At 46.3% G+C, this 22,845-nt stretch overlaps 1 protein-coding gene across 4 annotated transcripts in view; it reads right to left on the minus strand.

Moving 5' to 3' along the window:
• NCOA1 (nuclear receptor coactivator 1) overlaps positions 1-22,845 on the minus strand; it is a 270,074-nt gene that overhangs the window by 76,100 nt on the left and 171,129 nt on the right. For all 4 annotated transcript variants that reach the window (XM_060250341.1, XM_060250351.1, XM_060250332.1 and 1 more), the window contains exon 4: positions 3,375-3,469. In XM_060250341.1, the coding sequence (XP_060106324.1) occupies positions 3,375-3,469 (95 nt within the window). The remainder of the gene's footprint in view (positions 1-3,374; positions 3,470-22,845) is intronic.

Consider the following 22,845-nt stretch of genomic DNA (forward strand, 5'->3'; position numbering starts at 1 on the left):
CTACCTTGTTGACCGGGTATACAGAACCAGGGTGTTAGCTAAGCCTGTGAATGTAAGAACACTAGGAAAGCAAGAGACAAAGTAGTGTTCCATTGCATTATACTCTGCTATGAAAATGTAGGGCTTGTACACAAAACGTTAAGAGCAGATCTGCTGGATCAGGCTATCTTGTCCACCATCCTGCTGCCAACAGTGACCAGCCAAACACTTCCAGAATGCCCATGAGAAGGGAATGAAGGCAACAGCTCTTTCCCACTGTTTTTGGACAGCAATAAGTAGTTTTCCTGCCTGATTCCAGAGGCACCATTTAGAGCTATCATTACTAACAGCTGCTGACAGACTTATCTTCTATGAATCTGTCAAACCTCTTTCTAAACTCATCTATGCCAGAGGCCATCATCACTGTGCTTCTGGCAGCAAATCCCAAAAGTTAATTATTTATTATGTGAAAAAAGTATTTTCTTTTGTTTGCCTGGAATCAAACACCCCATGTATGTAACTGGGTGACCTTTGAATCAGAGTATTGTCAGGTAGAATAATTACTGTCCACTCTTTCCATACCAGTGGCCTCGTGGCAAAGAGTGGTAAAGCAGCAGTACTGCAGTACTGTGGTCTGAACTCTCTGCTCACGACCTGAGTTCGATTCTGGTGGAAGCTGGATTCAGGTAGCTGGCCCAGGTTGACTCAGCCTTCCATCCTTCCGAGGTCGGTAAAATGAGTACCCAGCTTGCTGGGGGGAAAGTGTAAAAGACTGGGGAAGGCAATGGCAAACCACCCTGCAAAAAAGTCTGCCATGAAAATGTTGTGAAAGCAACGTCACCCCAGAGTCGGAAACGACTGGTGTTTGCACAGGGGATCTTCCCTTTCCTTTCCATACCATTCACCATTGCATTAATCATTCACCATTGCACTCATTTCCATACCACTCACCACTGCATTAATCTGAAGCTTATTGGGCAGTAGACTCAGGACAGGCTAAAAGAAATACTGCTTTTCACAGAGATTGATTAAAATGTAGAATTCACTGTCAGAGGATGTAGTGATGGCTACAGGCATAGATAGCTTTAAAAGGACATGGGATATATTCATGGAGAATAAACCTATTAGTGGTTACTAGCCATAGTGACTAAAAGGAACCTCAAAGTTCAGGCACAGTCAACCTCTGAATCCCAGTGCCAGGAACAGGCCTCGAATTCAGTGGGAGCTCACAGGAGCACAGCTCCTGAACCTTTCTGAGAATTCCTCCTCCTTCTGAGAGTTCTACCTCCTTGTCCATTGAATAGTATATGCAGCTGCATAACAATCCCTGGATGAGCTCAAGCACCTATTTTTCTACAAAACGACCCCTGGTCAGGAAGCAACATAAGAAGAAAGCCTTGGCCTCTATGCCTTGTTGTTGGGCCTCCAGAGGAACTTGCTGGCCAATGTGTGAGACAGGAAGCTGGACTAGATGGACCACTGTTCTGATCCAGCAGGGTTCTTCTTATGTTCTTACATTCTTAACCTATATTATAGCCTGCCAGTAGTCCTGCTACATGTAGTTAGGGCCCATGTTGGGAAAAAGAGGACAAACGAGATGAGAGATAATTCAGTGGATCATCACAGAAGCAGTAGAAAGGAACACACTACCAATTCACCTGTTTATTATCTTTTCTTATGCTAAAAGCCACAAATACTATTAACCTTTTCTCATAAGGAAGATGCTCCAGCCTCTCTATTCATTTGGATGCCATTTCCTACACTTTTTTCCAACTCCATAATTTCCCTTTTGAGACAGGACAACCAGAATAGTAAGACCATATTTCAGAAGTAGCAACATCATAGATTTATATAAAGATGTGTGTGACTATACTGAATGTTTTATTTTCAAGTCTCAGTCCTAATGATCCTTAACAAAGTCTGCTTTCTCACTATCTCCACCCTATGAGTGGATGTCTTCCATGAACTGCCTACCAAATCTCCACATTTTCTTTCAATAGTAATCTCAGCCAATTCAGACCCCACCAGTATAAATGTGAAGATGGAATCAATTATTTTATACATAACATTTGCCATTCTATTATTTGCAGTCTGTTTAGATTTGGTGCTATCTACAAACTTAGCTACAAAAAGCCATGTGGCACAGAGTGAAGCGGCATTTTTTCAGTCCAAGCTCTGCCCACGACTTGAGTTCAATCCTGGTGGAAGCTGGGTTCAGGTAGCCAGCTCAAGGTTGACTCAGCCTTCCATCCTTCCAAGGTCAGTAAAATGAGTACCCAGCTTGCTGGGGGTAAAGTGTAGATGACTGGGGAAGGTAATGACAAACCACCCCATAAAAAGTCTGCCATTAAAATGTTGTGATGCGACATCACCCCAGAGTCAGAAACGACTGGTGCTTGCAGAGGGGACTACCTTTACCTTTCTATAAACCTAGCTGCTTCACTGTTTACCTGTGACATTACAACTTTTATTAATCGCAGCATCCCTGGAAGAACTGCATTGCCTGCATCCTGCATCCTGCCACTGTCAAATCTGTCTATTTCTATATACTATTTGCTGTTCTTTAACTGATTACTGAATATGATGCCTTTGAGGATGCTTATTTACTATTTCCCTGTCTCCTAGAGGCTAAGTGATCGACCCTCTGCGCCCCTGATGTTCTTAAAAGACTTTGGAGAGATAAATGTTCATCTCCCACAATCCAGTGGATCAATGACCTTACAACCTTATGAACGTCTGAATGTGTGGTATATAGATGACAACTACATATGGACATATTTTTAGACATCTGGAAATTCTTTATAGACTTGTCAGAAGCTTGTTGACACTATCAAAGAACTTCAAAAGATTAGATGAGTGCCCCTTGCAGAAGACAGGCTAATTTTTCCTCAAGACTGATTTTTCCATTTGGTTAACAATTCTAGCTTTTGAGAGCCAGCCAGAGGTCCATCTAGGCCAAAATCACATTTCACAAAGTGGTCTACCAGTTTCTCTGGAGGACCGACAACAGGGCATAGAGGCAGAAACCTTCCTTTGATGTTGCCTTCTGTAACTAGGATTCAGAAGTTTAGTTGACTTTGAATGTTGGGATTTACCAAAAGGAACCGCACAGCAACAGGACTCAAAGGCAGTATTTTGCAGAAGTTGTCTCTAGATTTAACACACAATTAGGCATATTGAATTCATTTGCCTAATACATCTTTCTTTACCTATTTTGTGTATTTTCCAAAGTCTGGGGCTCCACAATGACCTATTTTAGGAATCTTATTTTTGCTCCCAAACTAATGGTAAAAGGGAAAAAAATGCTTCTGGATGTTTAAAGGGTTGTAATGTTACAAATATAAAAAAGTGCAGCCTTCCAGAATACATGGAGCAACTGCCTCCTCTGCACGTACCTCCAGAAGGAGAGGCCCCAGGGATTCCTTTTCGATCACTCCTTGGCTGCTGGAAGAGATATCAGACTTCTGCACATCGTCATCAGCTGTTTTTTCTGCAACACACAAAAAAAGGAATTTTTTTTAAAGCCAGAGAAAGTTTGCTTCCAGTTTTAAATACCGTACATCTGACCTGTTCCAAAGACTCTGTACAGAAAGTAGAACAAATGTTTCAATGGCTTTTGCCAGTAAGGTCAGTGACTAGGTACACGCCAAGGAAAAGAGAAACCAAACCAAGAAGAACACCACAGGGCCGAAGGAAGAAAGACCAGCTATTTTAATGTCAGAGGCAGTCTCGGTTTAAGAACAAAAATGGAAAAGTCTCTAGGCCCTCATTTGCCAGGTGTAGCTCAGGTTACTTACATGGCTACATGTTAGTTTCACCACAGAACCAACAAGGGCTCCACAGGGCAGTTTGTGAATGCGAATGCAGTGTGGTGGTAGGGAGACTAAAGCTGCTTCCTTCCTGTGTACTGTGGTCGCAAAGAAAAAACAGCTGGTGTACATCTGGGAGGCACAAATCTCCCATTGCACGTGTGACATTAAGTTTTCCAGTTGTCTGCCAGAAAACATGAGTGCATCATAATGTGTAGATGGAGCCACAAGTATGGGAAAAAGCAATACATAATTAAGAACCAAAGGGTTGGCTGAAATGTCAGTCCAGGGGTGGACCAGACTGCGTGAGATAGATTTCCACTTCATGAGTGCAAGGAAGAAGCTACACCAGTGCAGTCACAGTGGAGAAGAAAGGGGGTCTGGCCAGAGGCCATCTGCTACAGCTTATTATGTACCGCTGGAACATTCTGAGAGACGGCAGCCTTACAGATCCCCTGACAAAGCGGCAGCCAAAACACATAGGGATTTTTGAGTGAAACATAACAAAAAATTTCTCTACTACACCATCATTTTTCTTTCCCTTTTCCATTTTGTTTTCACTGCTTGAGGCAATGGCTGTGTGGATACAAACTCAGCTGCCTGGGGCACTACCCCACCTGGAAATGCCACCAGGTGCCCCCTTACTCCTCCTTGCCCACGCAGAGAGCTCCTCCAAGCCTGCCTTGAAGGAGTGCTGCACAGTGCACTAAGCTCTTTGGAGGCTTCCGAGATAAGTTTTAGTGGCGCACGGCCACTTTTGGGTTGAAAGCGGCTGAGCGGTGCCTTTGGAAGGTGCTGCCCGGCTGCTTTCAACCTGAAAGCAGTCAGATACCGCTAAAACAGTGAGCTCTTCAGAGGCTTCCGGAGCTTAGTGCAGAGGGAAAGCAGCAGTGCAGCAGCACTCTTGTGTGCCACCCATCGCTCTCTTGCCCCCCACTCACCAGCCTGCACAATGACATCACTTCTGGTGACATCATTGTGCTGCACACGTGCTTTGAGCTCCATAAAAGAAGTTTGCGGGGGGCGGGGTCTGCCTTGAGTGGCAAAACCCCTAGCGCCAGCACTTGAGGTGGGGGGGGAGCAGCTGCAGGGTAGATAGCCTGCTTGCATTCAAGATATGATGTAGACAGCATTTTTGGTTCCTTCCTCCTCCTGAGTGTATGAAAAGGACAGGTTTCTTACCTGTAACTGGTGATCTTCGAGTGGTCATCTGTGCAATCACACATATGGGTAATCCGCAGGATTGGCCCCGACCTCGGAGAGTTCAAAGCAATCTTGATCGTAGATCTGGCGCGCCTCCCACTTGTCCTGGGAGGAGGCAGCTACTGCGCATGCCTGGACAAGGGGGAGGTGCTTAGCCACTCAGTTTCTTCCCGCCGCCAGATAGGTGGAAATAACTGTGCTAACTAGCTTCCAGCAGCGGGGAAGGCTGGGTGGGTCTGTGTGATTGCACAGATGACCACTCGAAGATCACCAGTTACAGGTAAGAAACCTGTCCATCTTCTTCGTGGTCTCTGTGCATTCACACATATGGGTGATTAGCGAGCCATTTCTTCGGAGGTGGGTGCTGGATCTGTAAGAATATGTAAGGTTAGAGCGTAACGTAATGATAGTGGTACTCACAGTGGTTAGTCGAAGATCGACCGTAGCACCGCTTGTCCGAAGGAGGCATCTCGCCGGGCACGAACGTCGAGAGCGTAGTGCGAGGCGAAGGTAGATGTGGAGGACCAGACGGCTGCGGCGCAGATGTCCTCTATAGGGATGCCTTTCATGAAGGCGGACGAGGTAGCCACGGCTCTCGTTGAGTGGGCTCGTATATGTTGAGGGATGGGTTGTTTTGCCAGCTGGTAGCAGAGTTCGATGGCAGCAACAATCCATTTGGAGAGTCTCTGAGTAGATATTCTGCTGCCCTTATCATGGGTAGCGTAGGTGACAAAAAGTCTAGGGTCTTTACGGATTTGGCGGGTTCTGTCTATGTAGAAGGCTAGGGCTCTCCGTGCATCCAAGTTGTGGAGCGCCCTTTGTCCCGCGTCCGCGGGGTGCTGGAAGAAGGCTGGTATAGTGGACTGTCTTCCTAGATGAAAAGGAGAGACGACCTTGGGTAGAAAGGTCGGGTCAGGTCGGAGGATCACCGTACTGTTATGAAATATCGTATACGGTGGGTCTGCTCTGAATGCGCAGATGTCACTGGCCCTCTTACCTGTGGTGAGGGCCGTAAGTAATGCCGTCTTCCATGACAGCAGGTGTAGTGGGATGGAAGCCATGGGCTCGAAGGGCGGTTTCATGAGTTGGCTCAGGACTAGAGACAGACTCCAGGTGGGTAGAACTTGTTTGATTGGTGGGTGTAGGCGAATGATGCCCTTGAGGAAAGCTCTGGTCGCATGGTGAGAGAATACCGTTGTGCCATCGATGCGGGGGTGGAAAGCAGAGATGGCTGCCAGGTGTACCTTCAGGGAAGAATACGACAGACCCGCTCTAGAGAGCGTTAAGGTGTAAGTTAGTACCTGAGGTATAGTGGCATCGTTGGGGTCGAAGTTGTGCTGTGAGGCATAGTGTGAGAAGCGCTTCCACTTCAGTAGATAGGATTTCCTAGTAGATGGTTTTCTGGAGTTCACCAGGACCTGACGGACCTCCGGGGGGAAGTCTAGAAACTGATTCTCCAGGCTGTTAATTTGAGCGATGCCGGGTTGTGGTGAAGGACCCTGCCGTCCTGTTGAGAGAGGAGATCCCGTGTTTGAGGGAGTTGGATGAAGGTGTTGTTGGACAGGAGCAGCAAGGTCGTAAACCAGGGTTGGCGGGGCCACCATGGAGTTATGAGGATGCAGTTTGTGTGGTCTACCTGAATCTTCTGTAGAACTCTGGTGATAAGTGGAATGGGGGGGAAGAGGTAGTGGAGTGTTCCGTTCCAAGTTTGTAGGAAGGCATCCCCCCTGGAGAGGTGGGATGGAGGACCTCTCGTGTAGAAGCGGGTGCATTGGGCATTTGACGGTGAAGCAAATACATCTATCTTCGGTTGTCCGAAGATGCTGAAGATCTGTCGGATGTATCGGCTGTTGATGGACCACTCGTGGTTGTTGGTAGAGTGGCGACTCAGGGCGTCTGCCTGGGTGTTCTCGACCCCTGGTAGGTGTACGGCCGTGAGGAAGATGCCCTGGCTTATGCTCCAATGCCACAGTGCCAGGGCTCTCTTGCAGAGTCTGACGGAGGCGGTGCCGCCCTGCCTGTTGATGTAAAAGACTGTGGCGATGTTGTCGGAGGTGATCTGGACGTGCTGGTTCCTTAGCGATGGGAGGAAGGACCGCAAAGCCTTGTGCACTGCGATGAGCTCCAGGCAATTTATGTGGAGAGAGCGTTCGTAGTCTGTCCACTGGCCCTGCACCGTGAGGTCTTCCAAGTGGGCTCCCCATCCCCACTTGGAGGCATCTGTGGTTACAATCACCGAGGGCGGTGTCTGCTTGAATGGCATGCCCTTGTAGAGGTGACGTTCCTTGGTCCACCATTTGAGGGATGGCACAATGTGTAGTGGAAGGGTGAGTAGTGTGGATTGATGTTGTGTGTGGGGGCGAAAAGTCCTTACGAACCACATTTGGAGGGGACGCATGTGCAGCTTCGCAAACCGCAGAACTGCTGTGGTTGCTGCCATGAGGCCTAGCATTCTCTGGAAAGTGAGCGCTGTTTGGGAGCGCTGGGCGATGATAGTGTTGGCCAGTGACAGTATGGCGAGTGCCCTGTCCTGAGGTAGAAAAGCCGTTTGCGAGAGCGTGGAGATGTCTGCTCCTATGAATTGAATCCTCTGGGTAGGGACTAGTTTGGATTTTGAGAGGTTGACTAGGAGGCCTAAGGTGGCCAGGGTGGAGAGAGTGGTCGAGACGTCCAGTTGTAGTTGCTCCCTGGAATGGGCGACGATCAGCCAGTCGTCTATGTAAGGGAAGATTGATATCTGTTGCTGGCGTAATGTGGCTGCTACTACTGCCATGCACTTGGTGAAGACCCTTGGTGCTGTGGAGAGGCCGAAGGGAAGTGAGCAGAACTGGAAGTGCTGCTTCCCTATGGCGAACCTGAGGAATCTTCTGTGATGATGATTGATTGTAATGTGGAAGTAGGCATCCTGGAGGTCTATGGACGCCATCCATGCTCGCTCTGGGATGAGCGGGAGGATTGCCTGAAGCGTGACCATACGGAATTTCTTGTAGGTTATGTGTAGGTTGAGTTTGCGGAGGTCGAGAATGGGTCGGAGTCCTCCGTCCTTTTTTGGCACCAGGAAGTACCGGGAGTAGAAGCCGGTGCGATGGTATTGGGGTGGGACTGGTTCTATCGCGCCTTTGTCCAGCAGAGACGCGATTTCTGTCTGCAGGGGTGCGGACGGGGGTGTGGTGAGGAATCGGTGGTGCCTTGGAGTGGAGGTAAACTCTATTAGGTAGCCTCTTTGAATGATGGCGAGGACCCAGGCGTCTGATGTTATGGTCCTCCAGGCAGTGTAGAATGGTTGTAGTCGTGTTGATCGGTTTGGCTGATGGAGGGAGACTGGACGGCTCGGGGGAGGGAGGTCAGAGAGACGGTTTGGATGTGGTTGAAGGTTTCTTGGTTGTTTGGCGTCTGTTTTGAAAGGAAGGTTTGGACTGCGGTGGTTTGCGCTTCCATGATTCCTGTTGCCGTGGGGATCTGGTCCCTTTGTATTGGCTGGACCTCCAGTTCCTTTGCCGATTGGATTGGGTGAGAGGTTGGGAGACTCCCAGTCGTTTCGCCCTTTTCCTGCCATCGTCTACTGATGTGAGGATGTCATCTGTAGATGAGCTAAACAGGCCAAGGCCATCAAAGGGCAAATCTTCAACCTTGTATTTGATGTCTGGTTGGAGGGAGGAGGACCTGAGCCACGCGTGTCTGCGGAGTGCTATGGCTGAGGCCAAGGTTCTGGAGGAACACTGTGCAGCGTGACGGGCAGTGTTGATTTGCTGTTTGCTCACTCTGGCCATCTCTTGCAAGGTAGTGGTGGCTGACTTTTGGGATGCCTCGGGCAGGGATGGTACCAATGCGGCGAGGGAAGTGGTCAGGTTGTGGGTGTATGCGGAAAAACATGCCATGTAGTTGAGGATTTTGGTTGTGGCTGTAGTGAGGGCGTAAATCTTTCTCCCAATGGTGTCAAGTTTTTTGCCCTCCCGTTCTGGTGGTACCGGGTGTCTAGTCTGCTTCGACTTCGAAGACGAATGCACAATGATCGAGTTCGGAGCCGGGTGGGTGAACAGGAACTTGGAATCAGGTGCGTGTATCTTGTACAGAGCTTCAACCCTCTTGGATGTTGGCGGTACTGATGCCGGTTTGTCCCATGCTTCTTTGAGTGTTTCTAGGAGGACGGGGAGCATGGGAAGAGAGGAGCTGGATGGAAGATCCGCATGCACTAGATCAAATACGACGTCCGAGACTCTGGGAGCGTCCGTATTGAGTTTCAGATTTAGCGAGCTTGCCATGTTTGCTACGAGGTCGAGGTAGGATCTCGGGCCCTCAGACGGTGATAGGTCTGCTGGCTTGGCTATGTCGGAGTCTGGGGATTGTAGGTCCGAACCCGAAGAGTGGTCGGAGTCGGAGAGTTCCTCTTCGGATCCGTCGTCGGTTCCTTGGTGCAGGTCGGGCTGAGGTGTTGTCTTGGGAGCCGCGTGTAAGGATCCCAGTGGCGACGGGAGTTTCGGTTCGGCGCCGAGACTCGTAGGGTCGTCATGGTGGTGAAGCGGTTCGACCGATGCAGTTTGGAGTCTGTGTGTGTGGTCTCGGTAGCGAGGAGACTCTTGGTAGCTGTGGTAATGGCGATCGTAGGAGGGTGATCGTCGGTGCCGCCTTCGGTTCCGTGGGGATGGAGACCTGGATCTCGATGGAGAGTAATAGTAGTGTCTCCCCCTGCGGTGGCTGCGGGAGCGTCGGCGGCTGCGGGACCTGGTGCGGCGGCGACTGCGGGACCTGGTGCGGCGGCGACTGTGGGACCTGGTGTGTCGGCGACTGCGGGACCTGGTGCGTCTGCGACTGCGAGATCGTGGTCTAGTCGGGAGAGCTCTCGGGGTCGAGGGTTCTCTGATGAGCGCGTGGGCGTCTATTGGCTGTGCGAGATCTATGAATTTAGTGGGGTCGAGAGGCCGGGTCCTAACGGATGCGGTAGAGTGCGTATCCAGCAGCTGGTCTGGTGGGGAATTCAGAATGGACGGCGACTTCGATGAGATGCGGATGATTTCCAACGGAGTGATTGACGGTGTTGCCGTCGACTTCGACGTCGGAGTCTTCGGCATCGATCCGGAGGCAGTGGCGCTCGGGTTCGGTGCCTTCGGTTTGGTAGTCGGGTTCGAGGCCGAGTCGAGAGGGCGGTTCTTGTGCTTTTTCGAGCTAACGCTACCCGTCGGGTCCGAGTGGGCGGAATCGGAACGGCGGCGCTTTTTGGGGTCGTCCGACTTCTTGGAGTGTTTGCCGGTCTTAGGCTTACAGGGACTCTGTGCCACGGAAGCTGCCGACTGCGTCTCTCCCACGAGGTGTGGGGAAGATGGCGCGGGTTGTTTTTGTCCGCCATGCGGCATGGCCGGTCGGAGTGTGGTTTCCATGAGGTGGCTCTTGAGTCTCGCGGCGCGGTTCTTGCGGGCCTGTTTGCCAAATTGGCTGCAGTGCACGCAGGAGTCTGGACGGTGGGCCTCTCCAAGGCAGAACAAGCAGAGAGAGTGGCCGTCGGACGAGGGGATTTTGGATGAGCAGCTGGTACAGCGTTTAAAGATTATCTTGTCCCTTCCTTCCATCCGCCCGGGGAGGGGGGGGGGGAGGGAGGGGAAAGTCCAGAAAGAATAGTAAGAGAAGGCTTTTTTTTTTTTTTTTTTTTTTACGATACCAGGAGGAGTAGAAGATGAAGAATTGAAGCGAAGAGAAGGTAATTGTTGGAGATTGCAATGAAGAAGTTGGAGATCAACGAGGAAGGTGCGATCCGGTCGGCGGTAAGGAAGAAACTGAGTGGCTAAGCACCTCCCCCTTGTCCAGGCATGCGCAGTAGCTGCCTCCTCCCAGGACAAGTGGGAGGCGCGCCAGATCTACGATCAAGATTGCTTTGAACTCTCCGAGGTCGGGGCCAATCCTGCGGATTACCCATATGTGTGAATGCACAGAGACCATGAAGAAGATCCATAACTAGCTGTCTAAAACATATGAACATATGAAGCTGCCTTATACCGAATCAGACCTTTGGTCCATCAAAGTCAGTATTGTCTTCTCAGACTGGCAGCAGCTCTCCAGGGTCTCAAGCTGAGGTTTTTCACACCTATTTGCCTGGACCCTTTTTTGGAGATGCCAGGGATTGAACCTGGGACCTTCGGCTTCCCAAGCAGATGCTCTACCACTGAGCCACTGTCCCTCCCCTTAAAACTGTTACCTTCCAGCCGCAGAACGTGTTGCACATGCCGAGGGTTAAAGCTGGAAAGCACACTTATGGAGCAGTCACAATGCACAATATGGAACAAAAGATTTCCTCCTCAAAAGCCAGCCTTTGGGCCAAGATAATACTGGTATAATACAGTATTAGAATGAACACTGATTTCTCTCTTGGTCCCACCCCAAGTTCCTATATTCACACACTTAAGGGTAATGCAACAGCTTTCAATTCTAATCCTTTAATTGGGCTGTGGAATCCTCCTCCAACTTTAGCAAAATAGTTTCATACAGCAGTTCCAAGCCTATTATTCAAAAGGATTAACTGGCAGAATGAGGCGCCATGGACCTTGCTATTGTGCTGAAGAGCAGTTTCCACCCTCCCCCCCCCTTTGTTCAGGGAATGTGGGGGCTTTCACAGTTTTTTGGGGGTTTTTTGCTGAAGCAGAAATAAAAACAGGAATAGCCAAATTGAAACTTCCCCCTCCCCAAACAGGCCTCTTCTTTAATTTAACACACTTCTTTAAAATCTTCTCCACTGCAATTGCTAAAGTGCTAGGCTTAAGAATTTCATTAAAAACTAAGAGCTTTAAATACTATAGATTACCAAAATACAAAACAGTTCTTGTTTCGGTTTAATTCAGGGCTGGAGATTTAGAGCTAAGGGCCAACCTATATGTGATGCCAGAATTCCCCAACTAGGACTGCTCGTCCTAAAAGCAGCTGCAGAGATCCCAAATCTGCAACGACAACGTGGTACTGAGGAAGGAAGATCATTCAATCCCCCTAGGGTTGCCAGATTTGTGTTGGAAAATACCCGGAGACTGTTGGATCCGGGAGAAGGGTGGAGTTTGGGGAGAGGAAGGGCCCCAGCAAGGTACAATGCCATACAGTCCACCCTTCAAAGCAACCATTTTCTCTAGGGGAGCTGATCAGCTGTAAAAACCAGAGATCTCCAGGCCCCACCTGGAGGCTGGCAACCATAATTTCCCCCATCTTAAATGCCTCTGTACCAGCTACTTTAAAGTGTCTTTTTTTTCCTGGGTCTTCAAGCAGCCAATTCAGGAAGCAGTGCTTTCCTCTATGATTCAGATCAGCTCTGCTCACAAGAGACTGTTTTAAGGGCTCAACTATGCATCTTGAACTTTTTGCATAGTTGCCTTCAGGCTACCAAACAATCTCTTTGTTGAGATTAATCAAGAAATCTATTTCCAGCAGGAATTTAGGGGAAGAGGAGAGGGACAAATATTCCTAGCCAAATACAGGTACTCTGGAGAAGTTGAGGATGGAGATACATAATCACTGTGGTAGCAAAGACAGGATCACAGAAACGGTGCTGGGAGCCTCTTTCTCTTCAGCTTTTTGAGAATATAAAATCTTGGAGGATACCCACCCCCGCTTCCAAATTTCTCACGTTTTATACACGTTTTATTTTGCCCTCAAGAAAATCAATAAGAAGTGTGTTGCTGGTTGTCAATGTATGCTTGCCCCATTTCCCTGCTATGTGGAATCTGAGCCCTATTCATTGAGCATCAAGGCATCATGCAGGAGTCCTTCTTTCCTCTGAAAGAAAGCTAAAGTATGTAGAAGTACATATGCTCACATTAATTCCCTGCTACTTCTGTCTTCCTTCCCTCCTTGGTCTGAGATAGTTAGAATTTAGATGGTATTTTATTTATTTATTTATTTATTTGATTTATATCTGGGCCAACCCTCCGAAGCGGGCTCAGTGCAGCTCACAACATAAAGGTTCTAACAGCAAAATTCAAATTTTAAAATACAATAGCAATATACATAATTAAAACATTAAAATCAATACATCAATCCAACAGTGTGCTATCCCAGAAGGCTTCAGGAGGAAAAACCAGTTCCTGTGCGGGAACTGCGTTTTATATTATAGATTTTGGGAGGGAAAAGGCAGTTTGAGTTTGATTTGAGTCTTGGTGACTGGTGAGTCGGTTTTGGATGGTATGGTCAGGGCCAGTTATATATTAGAGAAAGAGGGAGCGTTTATCCCTACTTTAATTTATTACTTCTGTTCACCCTGTATTTAAAAATGCCTGTATATAGTTATACATTTTAAATAAATATTTTGTCTGTTTAAAAAGGTAGTTCCGCTGTACCACTTAGGTTCTCCAACAGCCTTAGACCACACTACTGCAAGAGGGGAGTCCAGGGAAGGGGGGGAAGACACACAGTTTGCAAGGGTGCCAATCCTCCAGGGGTCTCCCAAAGAAGGACTCTGGTCTCTGTCATAATCAGGTGCTGGGTTGGCAGAGGACCTTGAGGCCACAGAACTGGCAAGGGGGATTGGGATGTCAGCATGACATCCTGTTCCTCTCGGTCATGAACCCCTAAATTGAACAGGTGGTGGCAGCGTGCCCTAGTGAGGGGAAGAAGACAAGCTTCCTTCAGGAGTTGGCAACTCAAAAGGGAGTTGACGGGACCGGGTCTGAAGGCAGAATCGGGCCGGTTCCGTCACAGCCCACACAATCCTTTGCTGCGTTTTTTCAACAAAGTCTTAAACTGTAAAGCCTACAGCAACAAGGAAGCAACACAGCAGCAAGTCAGGTTTGCTCACTAAGGAAAGCACAAACTCCAAGCTGCGCTCAGTGCAAACAGTGGCATCAAAAATGAAAGGTTCTGAAAGTTCAACAGAGATGGGTGAGATGGGCTGGTGAGTGGTCTAGTCTCATCCTGACACCAGCAACCCAGGCCTGGTCGATTTGGTTTCATGCATTTGAGGGTAGCTGGGTGGATAAGTAGTCTCATAGGCTACCTCTTCTTCACACACAACAAACAACAGACAAGGCAGTAAATCCATTACTGGGGTGCTCTCCTTAAGACTGCTGTGGCAGGGTCACATGATTGACCATTAAAAAAAAACTGCAGGGAAAAAGCCACAGTACTACCTTGTCTGTGATATGCCAGTCTGCTTAATGCAGAGAGTATTTTTTGTAATGAACATTCCATCAGATCAGAGCCCACCTGCAGGCCCAAGTGAAACAGCCATCTCATTTGCAGTGTTTGTAAGAAGTAGGGCACAGCAAGAGAAAAGGAGACAAAAGAAAAGAACCAATGGCTGTAAGCTGACATACAGCAAAGAGAGCTGGCAAACACGGACTGAACACAAGTGAAATAAAGAAAATTTCAGAAGTGGACACAGAAGGAGGTGCTTACAAAGAAACGAGGACAGCAACGAGACTCTACAGGAAGACTCCAGCTCTACTGATGCCCCCTCAAAAATGCAGCAAGGCATCACAGAGGCCCCAATCTGTGGCTAGTATTTTGCATTTCACCAAGCAACCGAGGAGAAAATAGAACCCACAGGGCTGCTGCTTACTTGATGCAAAGCTTTGAATTTTAGTTAATTAAAATCAGATGTAATACACTCTGGTGTGACTATCTACCAAGAACTCAACACTTAGTCACACCATTAATTAACACACAACACAGAATTGGCTAACCCAGCAGAAACAGCAGAAAAGATCAAGCAACGGGGGAGGGGGAACTTGTTGGAAGGTTTGGAGGATCAAAACCATTAATGTTTAATATTTACACGGCTAGATGAGAGCAACAAGTTAAAGGGGATGCAAAAATCAGTCTGGAGGTATAATTTGGGGGGAAGCAGCAGCAGCCTCGTGAGTCACAGTCACAGATGTCAGGGCAACAGTGGGACAGGGAGACTTGGAAGCCCCAATGTAGCCTATAGGCTGATCATTAAAGAACTGGATGGCCTTGTCACACAATTTAAGATTGATTCTCAGCAACAGGTTAGGTGGTAAAACTGTGTCGCTTTAGGGATGTGTGGCTCCAAAGAAACAAAAATTCTCTACATATAGAAAACTAACATGTCAGGGAGAAAACTAGAAATCTTTCACTGACATGCTAGCTTTCTTATATGCACAGGGTACTAAAAATATGAAGCAGCAGTCTTGCAATCCTGTTTGTAGTCCCTCTCCATGACTCTTACTATGTGCTTTTAGACCCCCCCCCCAAAAAAAAAAAATCAAATCCAATGTTCTGTCTTTATAACTTCCCCCACCCCCGGTGTCTTTAGTTAGTAAATTGGTTTGGGGAAGGGAGGAGCTGTAGTTCAACAGAAAAACACAAGTCTACATGCAGATTATCCCAGCTTCAGTCCGTTAAGAGGTTGGGAGAGTCCCCATCCTGGGATGCTGGAGAGCTGCTCCTAGTTTGAATTAATCAATACTGAACTAGATGACCAATGATAGTCAGACCATGGGCAAGGCAGCTTTACATGTTTCCACAGGACAGCAGTTTGCATCTTTCTGTTTTCCCTTTTTTTTTTTTTGCTGGCAAAAAATGCAGTGAATTGTACTTTTAAATTTTATAAACATGTTAAATAGTACCATTTATATCCCAAGTTATAAATGGCACACTTCATGTTGCTAAAGTAGTTAAGTTTAGGCTTGTTAAGAAGTACTATATTTCAATCCCTGCCCCCTCCCAAGTTTCTCAAAACATTTCTCTGTGGCCAATAAATCAGCCTCAAAAGTGCAATATAGCTTGTCTTGACCTTCCAAGATAAGTGGCTGAAATCTACAAATTTCTTTCATTTGATTAGTAGATAAAAATTTGCTTTATGCTACTTGGTTTTGTGACAACTCGTCATTTTTGATGAAAATTAATGTTTTATTTTTAAATTCATCTGAAAAGGGTTTCTTTCTGTTCAGCTTCTACTAACAAACCTGTCTCTTTACCTTCTAGGTCAGGAACAACCTCTTTGTTAGCCAGTGCCCTTTCCCTTAGCCTTCCCTCAAGTCCTTTTTAAAGCTAGAGTTGTGTGCATTTCAAAATTCCACGTAATCCAAATTCTGCTGCCAGAAAAGCTGAATTCTGCAACCTGCAAGAATATGCATAAGTTTACTCATATGTACACATATCCATGAAGCTGCCTTATTTCACACCAAACCATCCGGGCCAGGTATGGCCTGCTTGGACCTTCAGCAGCTTTCCAAAGTCTCTAGCAGAGGTCTTTTCTCAAAAGCTGAGACTCAGGATTCTGTGAATGATAATGATGATGCCAGGGGCTTTCTGTACTGAGCTCCCTGTAGCCCACAAACATATATGTCAGGCCACCTTCTACTGAATCAGACCATTGTTTCATCAAGGTCTGTACTGTCAACTCAGAAAATAGATGTGAGATTCTTAAGTTTGGCTCTACTGACAGTGCAATTCTTCTACAAAGCCTTTCCCAGGTCACCCTAGCCTTTTTTTAGGCTGCTGGGACTGAGTGAAGGAAGACAGGATTGCTATTTTATTGACTGTCTATAAAGCAGTGAACCTGGGGGGAGCCATTTCTAGTATTTCAGGATGCTGTACTGATGTTTCTTTGGTATAAGCAATGCTCCCCTGCTACAGTACCAGTTCATTCCAAAACGCTTCCTCAGTCTGCATACATGTAAATAAGCAGGATGCCCTGGTCTTCCCATTAGGAAACAATGCCTTTTTCTCAGTATCCTCACAACAGGGCAAATCCATACTAATGCAGACATAAGCACTCACACAGCTCTTCACTTGGTCCCATCAACATGGAGGACATGCCCAATACTCCCTCTAAGCTGTGGACTCTTGTGAGCAAAAATTCTACTTTGTAAATTACTGGCATTAAAGTTGTGAGCTACTGCATAAATTAGTTTGCTCTGGGGCCATTTTGCCTGAGCTAAGAAAAAAATGTGTGAGCTGGAGACTAAAAAAACCTGTGAGCTAGCTCACACTAACTCAGTTTAGAGGGAACATGGCATGACCACTGCTCCAGGTCTTGAGATAGAGGAGGGGCCACCAGGCAGGGAATTTAAACAGATCACAGTATGGGAACAACACAGGCATGCTTAAAATCAATCATCAAATCACAGACCCCATTTTACTTCTACTGAAGCAGAGAAATAACGAGGTCTGCACAGACTTACTGGTTTGAAGCGAGGTTTACTTTATGGTACCATACGCAGAACCCAGTCAGGCATGGGCCCCCAAAATGACTTGAGATACATTTCCCTGTGTGCATACAGTTTTCAAGCAAGCAAGCAGGCTGGCGCAAGCTTATCTGATTTCAAAGGGTCCCGCCTCCACTAAGTTCCCCCTGGTAAAATTCCATGACTAAGTTTCCTTACTTATCTATATACAGCAAGTCGCCTGCAGGAGGCTGTTCCCTTATTTAATCTTACAGCTGGAGCTCACACCCACTGGGCGGTAGAGTCAGTTTCTAATGGCAGTTTTACAACAGACGCCTTTGTCTGAAGACAAAGCATATTTTTACTCAATATGACAAATATTATTATTATTGGGGGTATTAATTAATTATTCAGGGGCTGCCCCTTCACTAGTAAGGGTTAATTCATCTTCTCGCCCCCTCATTCAACCCTCTACAAAGTGATTACACACCTTCCCACCAGGAACAACATCCAATAACGGCAAGGGATGTTTTAGTCACATTTACCTTTCAGTGAGACCCAGCCTGGCCCCTGTCAGCCTTCTTAATTTAAACAGGCACCATTGGCTATTAGTCAGTGAGCAGATCAGCTCATTTTATTTCACTTTCAGTGTTATCTGTTCTCTCATTATTGCTTCCGGCTCTGATAAACCACTTGGGTAATGTAAACATGCAATTCAACATTTCAGGTTAGAAGCTCTACCCAGGAATGCAGAGTTCCCATAAGTGAACCAATGCTATTCTCAATCATTGTAATTTGTGCCTGCTTGGTGACAGGTAAAAAGAGTGCAAGTGGAGGGGGGGGGGCTCTGGTTATTCTCCAGCAAACAGCACCAGGGCAATAAGGCAAAGGCGCCAGAGCACAGAGAAGCCACATCACATTTCACTCAGGCACACTGTTAGGCTTGAATGAGATCTGTTCAAGCTATGCATACAAGACAAGTCAGCTTTCCTAGATTGGCCCTTTAAAAAGCCAGGAGAGGCAGATTGGCAGTTTGAAGAGTTCTTCCCAAGTAAGGAACAGGAAAGAAAAGATTGCAGAGGTACTATGCTGTTTCTCTGGCTTCAAATGAGAGCAGCACCACAGCACTTTTTCCTGATGGAAAAAGCACAGACTGGGGCAGCACTTAGAGCTCCTGTAGAGCTGCTAACTTCTGGAATAGATGACAGTGGACTAGGTGATCAATGATTTAGATGAAGTCTAAGGCAGCTTCATCCAGTCACGTTCCTCAAAGGCTTTATAACCTAGGAAGCATTCCCACGATAGTAGCACTGGTTTCATTGTCAAATTTTAAGTGCAGCTGGTTTGATTTTTAGATCTTTCCATTCTTTTTTAAATGACACAATCCTGTATTTTATTAATTGTTGTTGCCAAAATCATTCTTTTTTTAATGCTGAGCATTTCAATGGTTTATTGAAATGTATTTTTAATTATTTTGCTACAAAAGTTGGTTCAAGCATTTTTTACAGAGTGGCATGCAAATATTTTAATTTTTTTTTAAAGGAGTTGTTGATACACTAAAAGCAGTCTGCTTTGATCACACACTTGCGTGTTGTTCAAGGATGCCCTCTTGCCTCACAGAGCATTCACAGCCATGGCTTTAATGTTTGCAGTTTCTGACAACAACAGATGTACCTGAAAAGAGGCCTGGCTGTAGGTTTTCCTGCTGGGGAGTGAGTTTTGCTTTCATCACCAGCCTGCAGACAAAATGTTTATGGCCTCTTTGCACAGATGCTCTAGCAGGGGTGTCAAACATATGGCGCGTGAGCTGGATCAGGCCCACAGAGGGCTCCAATCAGGCCCTCCAGCAACTGGCTGACATCTGCTTCATTTCCCCTTGCCTGCTTTTTTCGGTTGCCATTTTGTGTTTCTCCCCGGACAGGCCAGAGCAGCAAAGTAGCCTTTCCCTCTCCCCACTCCCTTTTCCCAAAGGGAGGAGGAGGGAGGAGCCTCAGCCAATGAGGGAACTTGGCTCTATAGCTCTGCTGGGTGATTAAGTTTGCCAGGCTCAATTAATCACCCTGCAGAGCTACTGAGAAAAGCCTCTACCTTCTAATGAATGGCTGAGGCTCCTCCCCCTCATTGTGTCCCAGGGGAGGAAAGAAACAGCCAGATCTTCCTTTGCCAGTCCTCACCATCAGGAGAGCTACAAAGAGTGCTTTTAAGACTAGCAATGTTTTAGTGAAGGTATGAGCTTTTTGCCTTGTTACAGAGAGTGAGAGAGTTTTGTTGGGCTTGTTATGGGTGTAACTGGGTTCCCCTCCTCTTTTTCACTATACTCATGCCCTCCAGTCTTTCTCAATAGGAAAGCATGTGAACTATTTAGAAACGAAACGAAATTTCTTCAAAATTAGGCTGAGAGTGTGTTCCACTCCAGGTTTACCCAGCAAATTTTCCTTTCACGTTTTCCTTGGATTGGGGGTCTTGAATTTAGACTTCCTAGATAGTAAGCTGACAATGATCACTGTACATGGCTGTCTCTCTGTTCTTGTAGTAGTTTTTTTTGGGGGGGGGGGGAGTTGTATTATTTTTTTTTAGTTGTAGTCATTTTTCTGGGGAAAATTTTAGTTTTGTAGACAAGCACATAGCCCCCAGTCTGTGCCATGGTGCCTTCACATGTTCTTGACTAGTGCATGAAGCCACTTATGTACAAAAGCTCACAGTGTCCAGCTGCTTCATGTTCCTCTGAGTCTTAGGCTCAAAGCATTGACCATGAGATATCTATAATGAATGTCAATGAATCAAAAGTAGGTTTGCAACTTACAGATGTGTACACCTGAACAGCACATATTCAAGACTGGTACAGCACAGTGAACTGGTACAGCACTGAACTGGTACAGCACTGTGAACAGTAATGTCGTCCTGAGTTCAAATCCAGTCACAAACCTGCACCTTTGGCGAAACACCATGCCTCAGTTCTCCATCTGCAATATAGCGATTATACTGTTGGCATACCTTACAAGGATAGTTAAAGAATTACTAAGGATGTGCTTTGAACACTTGAAACACACTACAGAAAATGATAATGGTTACCCAGACACTTCTGATTATTTCACCACAGTCATAATCTGTCACATTTTTATCCTGCCCTTCCTCCAAGGAGCTCAGAAGTGTACACATGGTTCTCCCTGCCTCCATTTTATCCATATGGCAGCCTTGTAGAGTAGGTTAGACTGAGTGAGCATGCCTGGCCAAAGGTTTACCAAAGAGTTTCACAGCAGGGATCTGAAGTCAAGTCTTCCAAGTCCTAGTTTCTTAATCTAAAAACTACACCATAACTACACCATAATTTCTGGTCTTAAAGGACTAAAAAAGACACTCACATTTTGTGTCACCAGATGCCGTATCTGCATGCTAGAATTACAAACAGGCAAGTCTTACGGTGCTGGTAAGAAGAAAATGCAGGAATGGGGAGAGAATTTAATATTGTTCCTCGGAAGCCTCCCCTTCCTCTTGTTCTGCATTTATCTGTCAACTAGACTGAAACTGTCAGCAGAGGAATTAAATTTTTACTGACTGGCTTCATAGGAGGTATGGCTCTATAAAATAAACACATGTGGAGCAAACTGCCCACTGCCAGATTTTTATAGCAATGACCAGGGTCTGTACCTGAAATCAATCCCTGATAGAAACCAGATTCGCAGGGAGGATACAGGGAGATCAGCTTTACAGTTGAGGGCAGCAACTCACTCCTACTTAAATAAAGGAGTGGTGGAGGTTGTCTGCTTACTGGAATTCATGACCCAGGGAAAATTTTATTACAGCAACCTGCTGAGTAAGTCTCTAACATAACACACTGCCACTGGTGGATGGGTGGGTGGAAAGTTTATAAACTACAGCAGTTCCTGGCAAGCACCAAGCCGGGTGTGAAGGGCTCATATCTCCATGTATTGGCACTTCAGGTACATGGATTGTGTCTGTATGAAATCCAAGTCTTCAGTCAACTACAGGTCTCAAAGTGTTTGCATGAACATTTCATCTGGAGAGCCACTGAGGTTAGTGATTAATTTTGGAAAACAAGAGCTCCTTTGACTCAAACTTGCCTTGGAAACTCTTTCCAGTAAATTCAAGATATGTAGGATTGGGCTGAGGATACAATAATGACAAGGGAACAAATAGGAGTCAAATTGCACCTTTAAGACCAACAAAGTTTTATTCAGAATGTAAGCTTTTGTGTGCTCTAAGCACTCTTCATCAGATAAGGAATCAGGTACAGTGAGCAGAGCTACATATAGCTGGTAGGCAGTGGTTTAGAATGCAAAATGGTACAAATTTAAGATCCAATAACAGAATAGTAAAATTAACCAAGCATATGATCAAATTCCCTATCCCTCATCAGCGCCACAGAAAGAGCAGGACGACAAGCATTGCTATTTGTGGAAAAGGATCTCCAGGACGGACAGAGCTCCATAATTACTCCTTTTGTTCATAAACTGGAGGATGGGGAGAGAGCATATTTTAAGGCCTCGTCCAAGTCCAGTTACAAACCTGCCTTTACTGCTATGAAGATTCCAGGGTTAAGCCTCAGTAAGCCCAGATTCACTTCTTTGGTCTCCACCATGCTCTTTTTAAAAAACAGAAATTGGGGGAAGGAGATTATTTATTTTTACATGACAATCCCATGCACACAGAAATATTGCAGTTACAGCTGTTTTTTTCACCTACCCAGACTAAGCAGGTCTTTTACTGGTTTACCATAAGCAGAAGTTACCAGTTTGGCAAACAAATGGACATTACAATACCAGTAAGATTCTGATCATATCGGCTGCTATGATGGACTAAATAAGGCCTCTGTAAGTCACATCAATCATACAGAGGCCTAACCGATGTAAAGGACACACACAAAGCCAGAGAACACCATTGCAACTATCCAGCACTGTTTTTGAGAGGCAGGCTGGGCAATACAGGGAGGTAGAGGGGGTGAAACAGTTTTGCTAAAAGACAGGGCTTCAGTCCCAAACAGCTTGTTGTCTTCAGATATGGGATGAGTGGAATTAAACCTAACATGAGTCAGAATGTAGAAGTCTCACACTCTCAGTTAACGGATCCGTACAGCGTGTGTGTGTATGTGAGCACATAAGTGAGGAAGCCCCTATTATTGAACATAGAGGCTGATGTTCAGGCTACACAAATTTGATAAAAGCAGAAGGAATTTACTAGCCTGGTGCTGTCTAGCTTGGTGCCCAATCTCTGTCACCTGCTGGCCCAATGTTTTTGGGTACTTCTAGAAGACAGAGGTTGAGGTTACCATTCATTATTGTGTGTCTCCAGCATATATCAACAACAGAAAGGCTGGCTGATGAAATATGAAACTCAGAATGTGGGAAATGGTTGTATTTCCACCAAACATTTGGAGCTCCTAATTTGGAACTACCATTTATTCCAACAAAATCTCTACATCTTCACAAGCATCGCACATTCCTATAACTACATTATCCTATCCTAACCCTTTTCAACCAATCATATTCGCTCATTTTAGTAATGTAAATGTAGGTCAGGTATACTGCAAAGAATGTAAATGTTGGTCAGGTATACTTCAAAGAACTGAGTTCCCAGGCTAGAGACTGAATCCTCCTTGATGGGTTTTCTCCCTGGTTCATCAGAGGATTCCTGGTTCTGAAGGTTCATTTCCATCAATCACAGCTAAAAGTCAGTCATAAACCCATCTCATTTATGTTAGTGTCCACTGCAAACTGTGGCACTTTATCTCACAAATT

This window comes from Heteronotia binoei, chromosome 1 (assembly GCF_032191835.1).
Source record: "Heteronotia binoei isolate CCM8104 ecotype False Entrance Well chromosome 1, APGP_CSIRO_Hbin_v1, whole genome shotgun sequence".
NCBI classification, from domain to species: Eukaryota; Metazoa; Chordata; class Lepidosauria; order Squamata; family Gekkonidae; genus Heteronotia; species Heteronotia binoei.